This window comes from Manihot esculenta, chromosome 4 (genome assembly GCF_001659605.2).
Source record: "Manihot esculenta cultivar AM560-2 chromosome 4, M.esculenta_v8, whole genome shotgun sequence".
Taxonomy (NCBI): Eukaryota; Viridiplantae; Streptophyta; class Magnoliopsida; order Malpighiales; family Euphorbiaceae; genus Manihot; species Manihot esculenta.
Genome location: NC_035164.2, coordinates 27459789 through 27479318, shown reverse-complemented (window position 1 = coordinate 27479318; position 19530 = coordinate 27459789). Strand labels below are relative to the sequence as shown.

Genomic DNA, 19530 nt, shown 5'->3' with positions numbered 1-19530 from the left:
CTGGAAGTTTTATGTAGACGGGGATTCAGGCGCTGGAATAATGCTTAAGGGGCCTGGAGAATTTAAGGTTTGCTACGCCCTACGCTTAGAATTCAAAGCCTCCAATAATATGGTGGAGTATGAAGCTCTAATAAACGGGATGCTGGTGGCAATGGAGGTAGGGGCAACCGACCTCGAAGTGAATAGCGACTCACAACTGGTGATCAATCAGGTAACTGGGGCATATCAGGCCAGAGACCCAACCATGCAGAATTACCTGGCAAAAGTAAAAGCTATAGAGGCTGAGCTCATGGATCGGGGAATTACCACCAAATTTCAAAGAATACCTCGGGAGGAAAATGAGGAAGCAAACCTGCTTAGTCGGTTGTCCAAAGAAGAATTAGAACAACTCCCCAATGAAGTGTACATACAGCACGTCAACAAGCCTGCTTTTAATAAAACAAACACGGTATTGTAGGTGGAACGAAGCCAGACTTGGATGACCCCATACCTGGAATATCTAGAAAAAGGAAAGCTCCCCGAAGACAAGGCTGAAGCAAGAAAGATAGCCGCTCGTGTTGCTAATTATCAAGCAGTAAGGGGGACCTTATACAGAAGGCGAAAATCCAGCCCGTGGCTCCGGTGCGTGAGCCCGGAGGAAGCAATAAAGGTGATGGAGGAGATACACAGGGGAACATGCGGAGCTCATGAAGGAGCACGAACACTGGCCAATAAGATATTCAGGCAAGGGTATTACTGGCCCACTGTTAAAAAAGAGACAGAAGAGTTCGTCCAAAAATGCGATGTATGCCAGAGGTTTGCCAACGCCATCAATGTCCCAGCCACTCCTCAGTCCAGCATATCTAGCCCGTGGCCGTTCTCACAATGGAGAATAGACATCTTGGGACTCTTTCTCAAAACCACGGGGCAGAGAAAGTTTGTAGTGGTGGTTGTGAAGTACTTCTCAAAATGGCCAGAGGCGGCGGCAGTTCCCACAATCACAGTCCGGCAAATGATCGATTTTGTATGGGGGCATATCATCTGTAGATTTGGCATACTAAGGGTGCTTATCTCAGACAATGGCAGACAGTTTGACTGCAGCACCTTTAGAGCATTTACGGCGAACATGGGCATATGGCACAAGTTTTCCTCAGTGGCCCATCCACAAACCAATGGCCAGACAGAGGTCACCAACCGAGCTATCCTCCAGGGACTGAAAAAATGACTGGATGGGGCAAAGGCGAATTGGGCAGAAGAGCTCAACAGCATCCTGTGGGCACTACGAACTACCCCCAGGACATCCACTAGGGAAACGCCTTTCGCACTCGCATTCGGCACTGAGGCCGTAGTCCCAGTCGAGCTACAAGTCCCCACACATCGAGTCCAGTTCGGCAGTGAAAGCACCAACGAAGGCAAATTGAGAAGCAATCTGGACGCCCTGGAAGAAATCAGGGAGGAGGCTCAAGTCCGAACTGCCGCTTATCAACAAAGAGTAGCCCATTATTATAATCAAAGGGTCAGGGAAAGAAGCCTGAAGGTGGGGGATCTGGCCCTAAGAAATCTGGAGGCTACGGGAAAGAGAGCGGCGGTAGGCATGCTAGCACCGACCTGGGAGGGCCCATTCAGAATAGCTAAAGTGGTCAAGCCAGGGGTGTATCGAATTGAAGATATGCAAGGAAACCCTGAGCCCCACGCCTGGAATATCCAGCACCTTAAAAGGTACTTCCCTTGAGATATTGTTGAATGTAAAAGTCCGATTGTATTTTAAAACAAGGCAATAAAATAGACGTGGTTATCGTCCAATTTCTTTCTTTTTGTCATAATTCACATCATTGCTCTCAAAAGAAAAGGAAGAAAAAATAAAACAGGCGTCAGGGCCCAAAATCTCAGGAAGGTAAAAGACCGGGATCCCCAAGATCTCCCGGAGCTACAAGTCTAGGATCCCCAAGATCTCCTGGTATCAGAAGACCTCCTTGAGACATAGAGACCTCCTAGAGGTAAAAGACCGGGATCCCCAAGATCTCCCGGATGAAGACCGGGATCCCCAAGATCTCCCGGAACTACAAGTCCAGGATCCCCAAGATCTCTTGGCATCAGAAGACCTCCTTGAGACGTTGAGATCTCCTGGAGGTAAAAGACCGGGATCCCCAAGATCTCCCGGATGAAGACCGGGATCCCCAAGATCTCCCGGAACTACAAGTCCAGGATCCCCAAGATCTCCTGGCATCAGAAGACCTCCTTGAGACGTTGAGACCTCCTGGAGGTAAAAGACCGGGATCCCCAAGATCTCCCGGAACTACAAGTCCAGGATCTCCAAGATCTCCTGGCATCAGAAGACCTCCTTGAGACGTAGAGACCTCCTGGAGGTAAAGGACAGAGATCCCTAAGATCTCCTAGTGTGAAAAGCCGAACTAAGAAGATAAAGGCAGCAAGAGGCCAAGAAAAGCCGACCTGAAAACACGAGCTCCAAAAACTAAAGAGAACCGAGCTCAAAAAGCTCAAGAGGCAAACCAAAGCTACAGGCTTCACAAAAGAGCTTGGAGCACCAAAGTAGGGAAGGCAAAATTCCGAACTCTCGAGCCCATAGCACCATAAAATTATATATGTAAAAACCTAAGGAAAGAGCAAAAATCCGAGCTCCTTAATCTGCTGTGCGGACGGACTCTCAACAAATAAACGACTGAGCTCAATAAAGCCGAGTAAATAAAACAACAAAAGGCCGAGCTCCCCATCCCAATGGAGCATACAGCCCGGATCGCACTGACTGACAAAGGGTCACTTCAACAAGGGACTAGATATCCGAGCTCATAACCGGAAAGAGAGGTAAAATTGTCTAAAATGAAGCTGCGCAGTTACAAAGTCTAAGGATTTACCCCCTCACTACTCATGTAATAAATGCTGAGGAGGTAAAGGGGCAACTCGAGGAAAAACCTAGGGGCAACTCGAGGAAAAACCTAAGGGCACGAGCAGATAAAACCTCAGTTTTAGTCCCTGCTCATCACCTTAAAACAGAACTCATGGGTACAGTCAGTCCAGCTCGGAAAAGGCTTACGGATAAGAATGCCCTAGCGAAATAGATAAATCTACGGGTCAAAAGTTCAGTTAAATGACAGAATTTCAGTTCTGACAGGCCTGAAGGCAAAAAGGAAAAACATCATAGTGGATCCCTTAGAAAAAATTACGAGGCACGCAGTTTAAGTGTTTCATTCGTAATAAGCAGAGGTAAGTTCAATAATGGATGAAAAACAAGAAGTAGTTCAAGTAAAGGAAAGTAAAATTTCATTAAAAGAAAAATGTATTACAATCTATTCTAATTATCTGCTAGGGTCGAAGGAAAAACAGTCCTTAAGGGACTTATACTTCTAGGTATATCATCACCTACATTATCTTTATCTACATTTACATTGTCATCTGGGAGAGGTCTAGCATCCTCCGGCTCAGACCCCTCAATGCCAACAAGAGGCACAATCTCCAGCCCTGGAGGCCTAGCACCTTCCTCTCCTAGCTCTACATCCTCCTCTTGAGGCCCAGAGTCGTCCCTTTCAGGTCCGAGGACCTCCACATCTTCCCCGTCCAACTCGGTTTCTTCCTCAGAAGACTCAGCTGCAGTGCGAGAGGTCCCTCTGGGCAAGGGAAAATCATCCTCCCCGTATAGCACGTTCTCACCATCAGAGTCCACCTCAGCAATTCGGAGCTTTGCTAAAGGGGTATCAGGAGCAAGTTTGGCTTCTCTTATGCCCCGATTGAAGCCAGACATGAACATGCGAAAGCCTTTTTGCCAAATAGCAGTCTTCATCTCATCAGAGGCTTTATACTCCGCAAGTTGTGACTGGCAGGCCTCAGCTATGCTTGCTTTCAGCTCAGAAGAATCCTTGTAATCTTGGAGATGAGCTTCACAGGCCTGTTCAATCTCCCTCTTTAGCTCAGCCAAATCCTTATACTCCATCAAACGCCTCTCACACTCCAGCTGGATTCTGTCTTCAACATGCCTGGCCTCCTCGAGCAGGGCTGAACATTTATGCTCCAAAGTCCTGACCTCATGGCTGAGCTTTTGATTATGAAGTTTGGACTCCTCCGCCAATGAAGCCAGGTCTCTGATACGATCAGAACTCCTGCTCAGCTCCTGCTCGAGAACTTCCACCCGAGCTAGGGCCCCTTCCTTTTGAATCCTCACCTTATCAAGATGAGCTTGAATTCCTTCGAAATCAGCCTTCAGGGCCTCATATTGACGATGGATCTCGTCCCTCTGACTTATAGCCTCATCCCTCTCACGAAGGGTCCCTACCATGGAGGACAGCTGCTTCAACACTTCTTCACAGCGGACCTCAGCTGCAGCTGCCCTCTCGTTAGATCCCTTAAGAACCCCTCGAGTGCGAGATAACTCCGCTTCCAGGGATTTAGCATGTTCCTGCGCCTCAGTCGCCCTCCCATCAGCCCTCTTGAGGGCCTCCAAAGCTGTATGTAGCTCGATCTGGAGGGATTCGGAGTTCTCTCGAATAGCCGCAAGATTGCCTCTGGCGTCACTGGTGGCAAACAAGTTCTCCTCCAGACGCGCCTCCTCAATCTGGCGATTCATGGACTCCCGGAAAGAGTGGTCGCGAGCATCCACCTCCATGAAGAGGCCCGTCACCTAGTACAAAAGGACAACTATTAGAAGAAAGAAATAAAGAAAGCCAGAAAGGAAACCAAAAGATGACTTACCATCAGGAGCATCTCCCTAATTATATCTCTGAGCTCCCCCCGAGGTCGAGACCGGAACGCTGCCTGCTCCTTAGTGGAACTGGCTAGAAGACCAGTAAGGGCGAGCAAGCGAGGGTCTGAAGCCTCTGTGATGCCACCAAACATCCGCTCTTTGATGATTTTGGCGACCACACTAGCCGGAGATTGGTGGGTGATGTCCTCCGCATTTAGAATGTCGTTGTCTGGGGCAGACAACAGAGGTACCACGGGGACACCCTTCTCCTTCCCAATAGGAGGGAGGGTTGGAGCCGATCCCGCGGAAGCCCTGGACTTCTTCTGAGCAGGAGTTGGGGCAAATATTTCAGGAGGGGCAGGACGCTTGTCCCCAGTTTTCTCTATGACGCCTTCGTCAACAGATTCAGATCCAATCTCCACAGGAGCAGGGGCATTCCCGGTAGAGGTCTCCGGGACATCTTCCTCCACAAGAATAACCTCCGTCCTCTTCTCCGGAGCTTCCTCTTCAACAATGGGGGACTCAAACCTCCCCCCTGACACCTCCTCGGGAGGAAGAACAGGATCCAACCTCACTTGCTCAATATCTTCCGCCTGCTTCATAATGATTCGAGGAGCTTCCCTCACCTCCTCTATAGAAGCTTGATTGGACTTGGACTCCAAAGTAGGTTTAAGGACCGAGATCGACATGCCATGGCTAGATGGCCGAGAGGATTTGGTACCGCGGGAGCTCGATTTAGGGGCTCGAGAGGAAGCTTTGGCAGGAGGACGGCTAATCGTCCTAGAGGAAATAACCTGAGCCACCTCTTCAGTGGCTTCAGACACGCGACGTCCAGCCCGGAGGGCATCCAACGCGGCATTCATGCTCTCCCGGGAAAAAACTAAGTTCTTCGGGGGCTTGATTTGATCCATCTTGGCGTCAGAAGTTGCAAAAAACACAAAACCAGAAAAGGTTAGCATATTTTCCAGTACCAGTCACAAAGAAAAAAGAACTGCTAGACCAAGCGCAATACCCGCATCTCGGATATCCCTAAGGTTAGACGCAAACATACACTTCTCGACGTCATACTTCTTGTCGACAGAAGTCAGTCGGAGGAACCCCACTTGCTCGGTAAGGCTCAGCTGGGGCAGGTCATTGCAGCCCAGGGGAACATCCTCCCAGTCGAGCCCCACTCCCCACGACAGGTCGGTCTCTTTCTTCAACTCTGCCACAAGAAAACTCTCTACCCAGCCCTTTATTGAGTCCTTGTAGCCTGTGAAGAGAGACAACCCTCCACGGGAGGCAAAGTAATAAAAATTCTGGATCGCCTTAACAAGACGGAAGAAAGTAACGAATAGACACGCCGTGGGCGTAAAACCCCAGCTCAAGCAGATAGATTCAAAGCAACACATGAACAAAATGGAATTCGGAGACAGCATCCGGGGGGTTATCCCGAAGTACTGAAAAACCTCGACGAAGAAAGGGGTAAATGGAAAAGTCAGGCCGAGGTCCCGTTGCTTAAGGAAAAAGACTATACTACGACCCTTTTGGGGATCTATCAAAGCAGGAGGGGAAGGATTTGGAAGAACTATCCTCTCATTCTGGAGGGGAGCTCGAATAAAATAAAGTGGAGTATCTAAATACTTCCGAGAAATGAACTTAGTTATGGAAGAAGGAGTGATGCATGATTTAAGATCAAAAACTTTGGGAAGTTTAGGACCTTCCATGGAGGAATAAGAAAGCGTACCTGAAACACAGTAAAGATGGATAAGCAGAAGAAGGCGAAGGAGAACAGAGAGCAGAAGAGAGCAAGCTTTCCGAGAAGACAGAGAGAATTCAAAATGTGAAACAGTAATGAGACGAAAAGTGGTTCTGAACAGTTTTGTCCTGGAGCGGCGCGATCATTATTACTCACGATGTTTATCCCCTCGTCAGTCGGGCAATAACTGACGAGAAGGTAAAGGGGCAATTGATGACCGTTGGGTTCCTTCACCCCTGTCTAAGGGTTGGCCCATGAAGACAACCCACAATATGAAGGCTCCCAGATCTTTCCCAAGAGCCAGACCTGGCCCATTCCGCCGCGAGATCGTACTCCACCTAAGCTTTCCTTACAAGCTGGCCCAAACCCTCTGGGCCCACAGTCCAGCCTTCTCCATCCTCGGCCACAACCCCACCTTCTTGTCCAACCCAGAAGACAGAAAGCGGCCAGCCTTTCTTGCTAGCGGGTCCCCTTGCATGCGTGTCAGAGGCGAATCAAAGATCGTTACGCATGTAGCAGGAGCCTGATATGTTCGTACGTCCATATCTGTATAGCAGAGACACGTGGCCCAATGACGAGGGCTCCATTATATGTCACTAGCGGACGAAAGGAAAAGGATAAAAGAGGAGACCCTTCCCTCAGACCTCCAAGTTTTTCCATTACCTACAAAACCTCTGTAAAACCCTATTTTCTGGATCTCAGATTATCAAAGTGTAAATCCATGCTGACCAGGATAGCACCAGCCTGCAAATCATACAATTTGTAAGTTTTATAAGTCCCTTCATACCCTATCATAATAGTTATAATGAATTTGTTCAAACTTATGCCTATAGGGATCCATTTTAGTGGCAAAATAAAGACAACCAAATTTTATTAGGTGAGTGTAATCAGGAATACTACTAAACAACCTCTTATAAGGGTTTTGCCAATTAAAATTGGCTATTGGCATTCTATTTATGAGGTAAGTAGTAGTCAAAACACATTCAAACCAAAATTTTTTTGATATATTAACTTAAAGTCTCAAAAATCTAGCAGTATTAAGAAGATATCTATGTTTTCTTTGATCTGAATGCCTATCAATCTTAAGAACTTGAATAGTATGTTTGTGTTTTTTCCTTTGAATTGTGAGAAAGCATCTTACCTTAGTCAATAATACTTCTTTATAGCCTCCAGACATCCAAATGAATTAGTGTGACTCATAGGAAAGGGCAATTTAGATTGCTCAGCCAGAGGACAAATCTCACATTAAAATTCTTATTCACATCATATTTAACCCCACTTATATGCTTTAACTTATTGATGGAAATATGACCTAACCTTTCATGAATATCCATATATAGTACTCAGTAGGAGTAAGCATTTGGGTAGTTTAGTTCAAAATCAAACCGAACTGAATAAATTAAAAATTAAAATTTTAGTATTTATAAAAATCAAACCAAATCAATTTTAGACAAATCAATTTAAATTGAACTAATCTGATTTGATTTAATTCGGTTCAATTTAATTGGTTGAACTTTTTAATGGATTTTTTATTTTTTATTTTTATATATTATTTTTAATATTTTAAAATTTAATTAAAATATTTCAATTTTATTTATGGTCTAATCTCTCTATATTATTAAAAATAATATATTAGTATTACTAATCGGTTAGATTTGATTTTATCGATTTTTTTTACTAAAATCAAATTGAAATGCAATGACCAAAATTTTTAAAAATAAAAACCAAACCGTCAAAAAAAAACCTGAATTGAATTTTTAAACTAATTTATTTCGGTTCATTTTTTCAATTTGAATCGAATACTATTTACTCTAATACTCGGCATATATTAAGATTTATGTGATACATAACTAAGATGTTTTTATTAATATTAGATACAGAAAGCATAGTATTTGCGAAAAATTATAAAAAAAAAAGCAATATGTAACATTACAGATAAAGTAGTATTATAAACCTCAGAAAAATTAGTATGAAATAGCAATATGACTTTGTTGTGCCAGATGAGTTTACTAACAGCCAATAAATTAGAATTACAATTTGAAGGAAAAATGAAATGATAGGAAACAACTAAAAAAGTTTAATGAAGAAACTACAACTACTTAAGAAAAGTAATTTAGGTTTGTTGGATGAAAAATACAACAATTTTATAGGGTTTCATATTTATAGTAAAAAGATTTATTTTTTATTAAAAAATTTCAATTTTAAATTTATTATAATTATGGTAACTTCTTAAATTAATTTTAATCAAATTTAAATTAGCTCACACTACATATCATTAGTTTTACCATATAAATAATTTAATTAAATTAAATTTTAATTAAGATTTTAAACTCCTAATTATTTAAAATTTTGTATTAAAATTATTATTTAACTAAGAGAGATTTAAGTATTTTAATTATATAATTTGAGACTTTTATATGATTAAGGGTTTAGAATCTTAATTAAGATTTAATTCTTATTAATTAAGTTTTTTATATGGTAAAAATAATAATATGTAGCAATATCATGTATGTTAATTTAAATTTGGTTTAAAAAAATAATTTAAAAATTACAATAATTATAATAAATTTAAAAATTAAATTTTTTTTATTCAAAATTTAAACTTTTGGCTATAAATATAAAAAATCTAAAATATGTTTTTGAGTGAAATGGGCCTTCATTTTAATAAACGTTTGAATATGGAGAATACAAAATCATGAGTTTTAATGTCTTGTAAAGACAAATTTAAGCATTATGAATTGTATATTCTTCTATGTCCTTCAAAACATCATAATGCTGCATCTCCCACATCAGACCCATGATCACAAACACCTCCAATACATAAAATTTGTCTGGTGATCACTAATTCTTCTACCCACACAACAGTTGAATAGCGAGTGTCTTTTTAATGTCAGGGCAAGCATCATTATTCTTGTCGAAGAGATCTCTTTCGATTGGTATGTCACAATAAGCTTTTCCAATGCAACGCTGCTCAAATACATGAACAAACCCATCAAGTTCTTATGTCGGAGTGAAAAAAAAGAAGAAAATAAGATAGAATTACCTCTTCGACAATTTGCTTAGAAAGAGGAGATGTGCAGTTTCCAAGAACAAACCCTCCACAAGCACCATAAGGATCACCGAAGCTTGCAAACTCTACTTTGATAAACTTCTTGTGGTTTGGACACTTGAGGTGAGCTGCTGGTCGCACATCATCAACAACAGTTTTTATCCTGTCATCTTTTCTTGCCCATGATCTTACATGTGGCGGATCATACTCTGTTATATAACTACATATTATATCTCTATTCACAAGTAGAAACTCAATCTTTTCTGGGTTTGCATGCTCCTCCTCAAATACTACTATTAGGTTATCCTTTGGCTTTATGTAAGATCTCGGAATATGGTACCTGTATGTAAATTTCAATGCATTTTTATACACTGAAGTTTTTTTTTTTTTTTACATGCATAATTTATTAGTTATTTTACTTACTCAGATTGAGTAGGTTGCGCAAGAGGGGAAACATAACTCATCCAGTAGCGACCAATGCTCTGACCATTGATCCAAATCATACCCTTTTTCATACCTGTCATACGGACAGCAACTGGTTCGTTTCCTTCGGGAGCATCAAAAGAAGCCTGCCAACAGCGAATCATAAGGCCTATTGAGTACCAGTAGATGATTCTTAGCCAAGTAAAATCAAATTATATGATTACTCTGCAAATACCTTGTACCATGAGATAGGAGGTCCTTCACCCTTTGGAACTTGTTTCCATGTTGCCTTCTTTGATCCTTCCTCAGTGAACCACTGGCCCCTTTCTCCAGTCGTGCCAACCTATAAGGTGGGCACCATTTATTTTGACTAGCCATTCACTACTATTGTATCATTGAGTTGGAAGCCTAATTTCTTCAATGAACTTAGTGGGTGTTTGTCTTAGTTGATTAGCTTAGAAGCTCTAAATAAATTGACCTATTTGTTTATAATACCAAATAAGTCAATTGCTTATCAACCATTTATAAGTATTTAACCATATACATAATTGCTTAAAATTTTGAATGATTATAAGTTTCAACTAGTTTATAAGCACTTAGTGCTTATAAATATTTATAAGTTAAACTGAATACCATCTTAATTGACATATTCTTATTAGTATGGATAGCTTATTATACCTCATGACCCCAGCCATTAGATGTCAAATCTAGAGTTCCAGAGTTCAAACCCAAGATTCTTACACCTCGAGGACCAGCATACCTATGCTCCATGTAGGCTCCACTATCCTAAATTCATACAGAGAAACTTACAGTCAATTTTAACTGCAAAATTAATCATTAATGTCCAAAAATATGCTTCTTCTGGAAAATCCTTACTGGGAGTCCAACTAGAGAGCCCAATAGCGTAATTGTATTAACTCCACGCTTCAATTCCACAGGTCTTTGTAGGACAAAGCTCTTCTCAGTTTGACTTCCGTGAGCCGATCCTAAAGACAATTAGCATATTTACATGGAATGCTCTTGCAAAATTTATTATATAATAAGATATGACTGTGGATGTGCTTACCTATAAAGTGACCATTTACAAAAGCAAGCATTCCATGGCCAAGACTTGCAACCCTTAGAACTGGGAGAATATCCCTTCGCACAGACAAGTCCCAAGGATCCAATACTACGCTGGAATGAGAATTACACTAGCAAGTTAGATCTCTGCATTTGCAGAAGATAGAAAGAATGTAAAGGTATTACTTGATATTCAAGAACTTCATGCACTTACTCTGTGGTGTACCAAGCATAGTCAGTGGCATCTTTGGTCAAGCGATAGAGCTCCAATGGGATCTTGGACGAGGTTTTAAGTTGGGTTGGTATGACTTCTGATATCGTCTCCCATTTCAGTTTCTTGTTTGCTATCTTGGATTTTGTAAAATTCCTTGCATTATGTTGTGACACAACCTGTTCGTACAATTAAGATGTAGCCTTTTGTTAATTAGCTTTGTTCGGCAACAATTTTGAAAGTAGTATTTAGTAAACACTAGTATTCAGTGGTTGAGAGATTGGATTACAAAAAACTACTTCTTATAACTTTTGATCAACCATTACATGAACAACTATGTACTATTAAAACAAGTAACGGCTACTACAATGCCTAGTATTGCCTGACAGGACATTGGAGACCATCAAGATGACTAATCAATTCAACATTAAAACCCAACGATTTATATTTTACCTTCTCATTTTATAAACTTCTAATGCAGGATTCTCAACATTTTTCAGTTAAAATTCAATCTGAGGAAATCAAAAAGCAAATAAATGATTAAGAAATACCGTCATAGTGTTATAAACCACGGTCTTGCAGTCAGGGAGAATGCTAATGGATCGTGGAGGCAGGTAGAATTCCCGACCGTTGAATTTAACATCATATCCATTTTTAGTGTCGTTGTTTGTCAAGAAAGCTGCACAGAGTTTGGTTCCAGGTCGCTTATAAAACCGAGCCTGCACAGGACCACGGCTTCAGCACAAGCGACTAATCTGCACTTCTCATTTATTATATGAATGGGATTCTTTTGGAAAAAAAGAAAAAAAGAGTTAAAAGTTTGGCAGTTACCTCCTGATCATTTCCCAATTTTTCAACACCAGGTGCACCCCAAAGCAAAGGCTTCCTTGCTAGTCTTAGAGCCCTGTGCAAGTTCTTCATGTGACCATATTTCGGTTCTCTTTCTAAACCTGAAACAAAAGAAAGGAAGACAAGTCAATTTTTAACGATTCTAGTTCCTTCTCCCTGTATTGACTGAGATTTCCATGTCAATCCTACCATATTCATCAAGAGGTGCTTCATCATAGTAACGAGTTGTTACGAATGAGGCAGCAGTCCTATCTAAATTCGTACCCCCATGGTACTGCAGAGATAAAATGATTAAAACATATTAAAAGAATCATGGGTGCTGCATAGAAGAATTGGAAGATGTTAGAGGATTGAGTATGCTCTTACCATATAGTAGTTAACTAAAGATCCATTCTTGGAGAACCAACGTGCTACTGAAAATGCAATATCTTCAGCTGATCTTTGAGAAGGTGGGTCTCCAAATACTCTAAATCTATAATCAAACAACATTTATGCCAAGAATAAACTAAATTCTCAGAGAGTTTTTGGCCCAGACTTGTAATGGAAGTATATACTTACTGAGCAGTCCAGTTCTCAGTCCACAGAGAAGGCTTGTTGGGTTGGTTGGGGCCTGAGAACGTGTCTCCACAGTGCCTTCCATTGCAAGTGTTGATCTGCACAAGGAAGCTTGTTCATTAAGTTATACAACCATAAATCAAGTGTTCTTGCATGATTGTTTCTTCCAGTTTCACCAGTTAGTATTCTGGGTCCCCTAAGGAAGGCTAATTAAGCATACCACTGGACCAGGAGGATCTTTCTGCTTGCACATGACCCATGGTATTCCTGCTCCTTGGCTCAGAGCAAAATCCCCTGCCCACTGAACATATTTATTTCCCAATTCCCTATATGCAAGTTGGACAGTGTTGTACTCATTTTCAATCTGCATTACCAAATATAGAAATGGAGTGAGTTTTATCAGTAACAAGAGAAAGAAATGAGGGACAGAATTATTAATTGAGGGGAACCAAACCTGAGCCAAGACAATGGGGCCTCCTTGTGGTGCAAATAACTTCTCTTCTTTCATTTTATCCATAATCATCCTGATGAATTTCCCCATGTGAATCTGCAAAATAATTTTACATTTTGATCAGATGATTTCTTGAACTATCATATATGAAAATCATTCTTCTGTTAGGTTGCATTATTACCATGAATGGTTCATTATATGAACGGAATATGATGTCTGGGACCTCTCTTAACCAATATGGAAGTCCTCTACAAGTTTAGTTGCAAACAACAAAATATAAGGGGATGAAAACAGATCAGAACTGCTAATCAAATCAAGAAGATGAAGAACTATACCCGTGGTTCCACTCAGCCTGGATGAATGGCCCAAGCCTGAGAGTTACATACAGTCCCTGCTTTTGAACTTCCTTGATGAATTTCACCAAGTCAAATCGCCCTTCAAAATTGTACTACATCAAACAGAAACGAAATCCCTAATTAACCTATCTTGTTTTCTAGAAACATAAAGGTAAAATTCATGATAAATTTGTTTACAATGACCATAGTTAGCAATATACCTTGCCCTTCACAGGCTCATGGATGTTCCAAAACACGTAAGTTTGAATAACATTTAGACCTCCATGCTTGGCCTTTGTAATCAATTCCGGCCACATCTGAAGCCAATTCAAAGAAAAAATATCAGGTTTTTTTTATTAAAATCCCAGAACCCAATATCAAAAAATGCATAAAAACTTGTATATTCATTACCTCTGGGGTGCTACGAGGGTAATGAATGGATCCAGAGAAGAGTAGCTCTCTTTTTCCATTGATAATCAAGGATCTTCCATCATAAGAAACTTCTTTAGTCTCGCCTCCATCTACAATCGCTGATGAAATGAATAAAGAAATAATGGCCATAATGAAAAGGCCACGTATATCTACTGTCATCTTTGAGTCTCTTCTACATGAAATAGAAAAATGATATGTAATTACAAGAGAAACACGTCTAAAACAATAAAAAGACAAAAGTTCAATGTTCTGTTGGATCAAAACAAATAGGTGAAGGTGTATTGTTGAGCAAACTATGGGTCTCTCTCCTGCTTTGCATGGAAGGAGGTACCCAGCAGCTGCAAATGCAAGATTCAGGTGTGAAGGATCATATAAGCGAAGAGAGGCGCAAATTAAGGGCCTTAGAGCAAAAATCGGGAATTGTGTTGCTGGTTTAGCTATTCCTATTCATCATCCGCGGCCTTGTTTCTCCGCTTGCTATTCTTGGGAAGTTGGGTATGGGGAAGAGAGAGGGAGAGGATTTTAGCTTGAAATGGCTGGCTGCCAATGCCATAGAAATTAAACTGTTAACAAGAACTTCAAAACTAGCGGGTAAGTTGAGAACTATGCATTCTTCATGGATAAATTACTGTAAGTCCTTGAATTTTTTTTTAAAAAAATTCATTAATATATATATATAAGTCTAAAATAAATTATGGAGAGATTGATAATGAACTTATATCAAGTTACACATCTAAACTTATATATTTGTGTTAATGTATTTTATTTTTATTTTTAAATTATATTTTATATTTAATAATATTACTAATTAATATATCTATAATAAATATAATTTATTATTATTATTATTATTATTATTATTATTATTATAAATTTTTAATTTTTCTTTCATTATTATTAGAACATAATTTTTTAATTTTTTAATTTTTTATAATTTTTTAATCTAATATATTAATTTATAATTAAAAAATTTTAAAATTAAAAATTAACCGTATCTTTAAAATAATTAATAAAAAAATAATAAATATCAATTTTTTTAATTATAAAATATGAGAAATAATATATTCAAATTTATAATACGTTTTTATTAATAATAAATAATATATATATATAATTAAATTTAAAATAGATTGATAAGAGATTGATAAGTGAAATAATTAATTTAAATATTTATGACTAAATATATTTTTAATTTTATTTCTATATAAAATAATAATTAATGTATATATAATCAATATAATTTATTATTTTTAATCACTATTAATATTTATTTTTGATTTTCTACTATTTTTTAATATAATAAATACAATTTATTATTTTTTTTAATCACTATAAACTTTTAATTTCATTAAAAACATCACTTTTACTATATAGCAATAATCTTATATAACAAAAAATCATATAAATTTTTTTTATTATTTCATAGTATTATTATTTATTTATTTGATAATTTTATAAAATCATAACTAATATAATTTAATTACAAATACAATAATGTGAATAATTACATAGATTAAATATATATAATCGATTAAAATTATTATAAAAATATTAATAGTAATAAAAATATAAAATAATTAAATAATTAATAAAACTAATTGTGTAAAATATTATCAAATTAAAATTTTATTTGATTAAATAATTATAAAAAAATAATAAATATAAATAATTAAAGTATAATAAAAAGTAAAATTGTAATTTTAATACTCTAAATCAATTCTTATAAATATTAAACAATCAAATTATTAAATTTAAATTACTATAATTTATTATATTAATGACTGTAATAGTTTTAACCTCTTCATTTTTTACAAAAAATATAATATTTGTTATCCATTTTATATAAAATTTATTAGCACAATATCTATTTCATATTTTTTTTCACACCTCTTTTTTCTTTATTTTCAAATGATTAGTATTTTAAAACTTTTCTTTCTTATTATATTTTTTTAGCATCTAACATGAGATATGGTTACACTGCTCTCAACGGCCGATTCAACTCTCTTGACTAGATTGAAGCGGGATAATAAATCAACTACATAATTTAAAAAGATCATTCTATTTTTTTTAATAATAAAATATATTTATATTATAATTATTATGAAATCATTCATAATATTACAAAATAGTGTTCATCTAATATGATTGATATATTATATTTTACTACTCAAAAAATTTATGTATTTGAAAGATATTGTGATAAAATAAATGATTATGGCCACTGTCAACTGTCAACCACCGTTGCAGTTTAGTAAATTTTATTTTTTAAAAAATATAGTTTCTTGATTAAAACTTTATTATTGTATATTAATAATATATGATATTGAGTATTAAAATATTTAATTTTTTTTTATTATAATTGAGTTTGATAGAGTATAAATTTATATTTAATTTCTATTTTAAATTTAAAATTTTAGAGTTTTGCGGTAGGTGGAGCAAATTTTTTTTTTTAAAATTATTATTTTATAAAATAATATCATACCATAGTAATATAAAAAATTTTAATATTCACTCAACGTATGAACAAATGACTAGTTTGTTCATATTTTAAAATAACTATATTTTGTAAAATTTAACTTCTTAATTTTTCTTTAAAAAACTTTAGCATTCTTAAATATTTATATTATTTAGTATTATAATTTTACTTATACATACTATTTATACATTTTAATTTTAGATATTCATATTATTTAGTGTCTTTGCTTGTTCTTACCTACTGGATGAGAAGAGATGAGACAATTGGGAAATTATTAAAAATATAAAATTAATTTTTCGACACGGTTTATTCAGTAATTTAGTTTGGAATCTCAAAAATAGTGCACAATCGTATTTGTGATTCTATATATTTAGACCTTTAAAGTTTATCAAAGAACTCTTATAAAATTTTAATTTTTAAAATATAAAAATTAATATTCTATAAGTATAAAAATTTTTATACTTATAAAAATCAATTAGGCAAATCTCATAAGAATATAGATTAATTTTTAATTTTAATTAAATATAAAAAATTTTATACGTATAAAAATTAAAATTTAGATATACTCCTAAGTATAAAAATTAATTTTTAATTTTTAATTAAGTATAGAAATTAATATTTAATTTTTAAATCTGTCATTTTTATACTTACATAATATAAAAAATGAATTTTTAAGAAAAATTAAAATTATTCATTATTAGTTTTTATACAAAATATTAATTTTATACTTCAAAAATTAAAATTATTCACTATAATAACAAGTAAAAAAATAATGGATAAAACTTACAAATTCACCAATTTTTTAAAATTAAAATAGTATTTTTTTATTTTTATTATTAAAATAATTTTTAATTGGATTATTATCATAAATATACTCTTATTTAAATTTATCATAAATTGGATTATTATCTACACAACAATTATAACTAATTTTTTTAATAATATAATTATCATTCAACGATATCAATTACCATTATTCAAATATTTTTTTTGAGAGGAAGTTAAAAGGAGAATCGATTCCAAATCAATATACCGTTGCCAATCGCTATAAGCAGGACTTGGCTATCCAAGGTTATTTGTTTGAGAAAAATACTCTACAAATATTCCCATCACAATTATATTGGGAAGAGAATTTATTTTAAATATTAATTTAAAAAAATTTAGATAAATAAATATGAAATTAATGTAGATTAAGTATTCTTGTAAAGTATTCTGGTGATCTACTAGAAACTAGAAAAATTATATATATAGAAAAATTTAGAAAAAAATGAAGTATTAAAAATTTTTATATTGATCGACTTAATTAATCGATTTAGCAGATTAATAAATTTTTCACTTTAGTCCATAAACTATTTCTTATTTCATTATCATTGAAATTTATCAACCAAGTTAATACACTTTTAATCATTAAATTTCATTTATCAAATATCCAAAAACTAATAGTTGTATTAGTCTCGTTTGATCAATAACGGGATTTAATTAAAATTATCGTCTATCCAATACTACTTAATTAAAAAATAATTTCTATACCATAATCATATTTCCATGGCTTCTTCCTCTACCAACAAATTATTTTCTATTTTTTCTAGAGAAAATTATGATTACTGGGTCATTCAAACGAAGACATATTTTATCTCTCAAGAATTATAAGAGATTATTGAAAATGGAGTAATTGTAACAAGCAGTTCTACTCCAAATGAAAAAGAGATAAAGAAGTTAAAAGGAGGAAAAGAGAAAAGATGCAAATTCCTTAATCTACATTCAAATGGCATTGGTGGAATCAATTTTTCTGAGAATAGTTGGAGCCAAGTCAGCTAAACAAACTTGAAAAACTTTGAAGGAGGAGTTTTAAGGTAGTATCAAGGTATGACTATTAAACTTCAAACTCTACGAAGATAATTTAAAATTTTGAAAATGAAATATTCTAAGACCATTAAAGAATATTATTATAGAATTAAAGAAGTGGTAAATCAACTAACAACACATGGAGAAGCAATTTCTGGTCAAAGAGTGATTGAAAAAATATTGATTTTTATTACTGAAAATTTTGATACAATAGCCACCAGCATTGAGCAACCGAGTTGGTTGGATCCTTAGAAGCTTATGAACAAAAATTGAGTAGGCATAATCAAGGCTTTATTGAAAGTGTCTTTCAATTTAATTTAAATATAAGGTCTCAGAAATTCAAATTTGATGGTAAGAAATTTAAAATTTTTTGTACAAGATAAAAAAAAAAAAAGAGAAAGAAATCAAAGTCAAAGTAAAGGAAGATATCCGTCATGCCAAATCTGTAAAAACCAATCACTTGGGAAAAGATTGCTTCTATAGAGAAAGTAATCAATATCGATAATGCAAAAAATATGGCCACATAGAAAAAGATTATCGACTCAAGAAAGATATCAAGCCCACTATTTCAAAGAAGAAGATTAAGGGAATAATCTGTTCTATGCAATGCCAATCAACAGTAGAACAAAAAAACAGAAAGAGAAAATGAAATATGGTATCTAGATAGTGGGTGTAGCAATCACATGTCTCCTAATGAGAAGACTTTTTATGAGTTGGATAAGTCCTTCAAATTAAGAGTGCAATTGGGCAATGGATATCTAGTCAATGTCGATGACATTGGCACTCTTGCTATGAACACAAAAAAAGGTACGCATTTCATTAAACAAGTACTCTATGTTTCTAATTTAAAGACAAATCTACTCAGAACTCATCTTCAAAGGAGACACATGCACTAAATTTGATAATAAAGATAAAAATTTGGTAATTGAAAAAGTGAAAATGCAAGAGCAAAGAAAATTTCCCATTGTTTGGCAAAAAATAGAGACAACTATGACAATACTACAAGACCAATCATGGTTATGGCATCAAAAGTTTGGTCACTTCAACTTTTATGGCTTGAAGAAACTTCATCAATTAAAAGTGATGAAAGTCCTACCAGCAATTCAAATAGTTGATCAAGTATGTGAATAATGTCTTTTTGGAAAGCAATACAGAAAGTTGTTTCCTAAAGGAGGTTTCTAGAGAGCAAAAAAAGCCTTGGTGCGGGTGCACATTGTTATATGTGGACTAATGAGGACACCTTCCATCAGCCAACAAAGGTCTTTATTCTTTTTATTGATGACTATACAAAAATGACTTAGATATACTTTATGCGTGAAAGATTAGGAGTCTTTAAGATTTTTAAAAGATTCAAGAACCTTGTTGAAAATCAAAGTGACAAGAAGATTAAAGTCATTAGAAGTGACCGAGGCAAAAAAATATATTTCCAATG

General features: G+C 35.6%; 1 protein-coding gene across 1 annotated transcript; it reads right to left on the bottom strand.

Moving 5' to 3' along the window:
• Positions 1–9059: 9059 nt before the first annotated feature.
• Positions 9060–14323, bottom strand: LOC110613621 (beta-galactosidase 13). The gene is made up of 19 exons (XM_021754844.2): positions 13757–14323; positions 13567–13662; positions 13346–13458; positions 13192–13258; positions 13014–13106; positions 12780–12923; positions 12563–12657; positions 12371–12476; positions 12194–12278; positions 11987–12105; positions 11707–11874; positions 11159–11334; positions 10949–11058; positions 10759–10868; positions 10561–10668; positions 10118–10225; positions 9883–10028; positions 9454–9799; positions 9060–9377 (listed from the first exon to the last, which is right to left on the bottom strand). Exons 1-19 carry the CDS (start codon positions 13934–13936, stop codon positions 9261–9263), a joined length of 2487 nt encoding a protein of 828 aa, XP_021610536.1. The 5' UTR covers positions 13937–14323; the 3' UTR covers positions 9060–9260.
• Positions 14324–19530: the final 5207 nt, after the last annotated feature.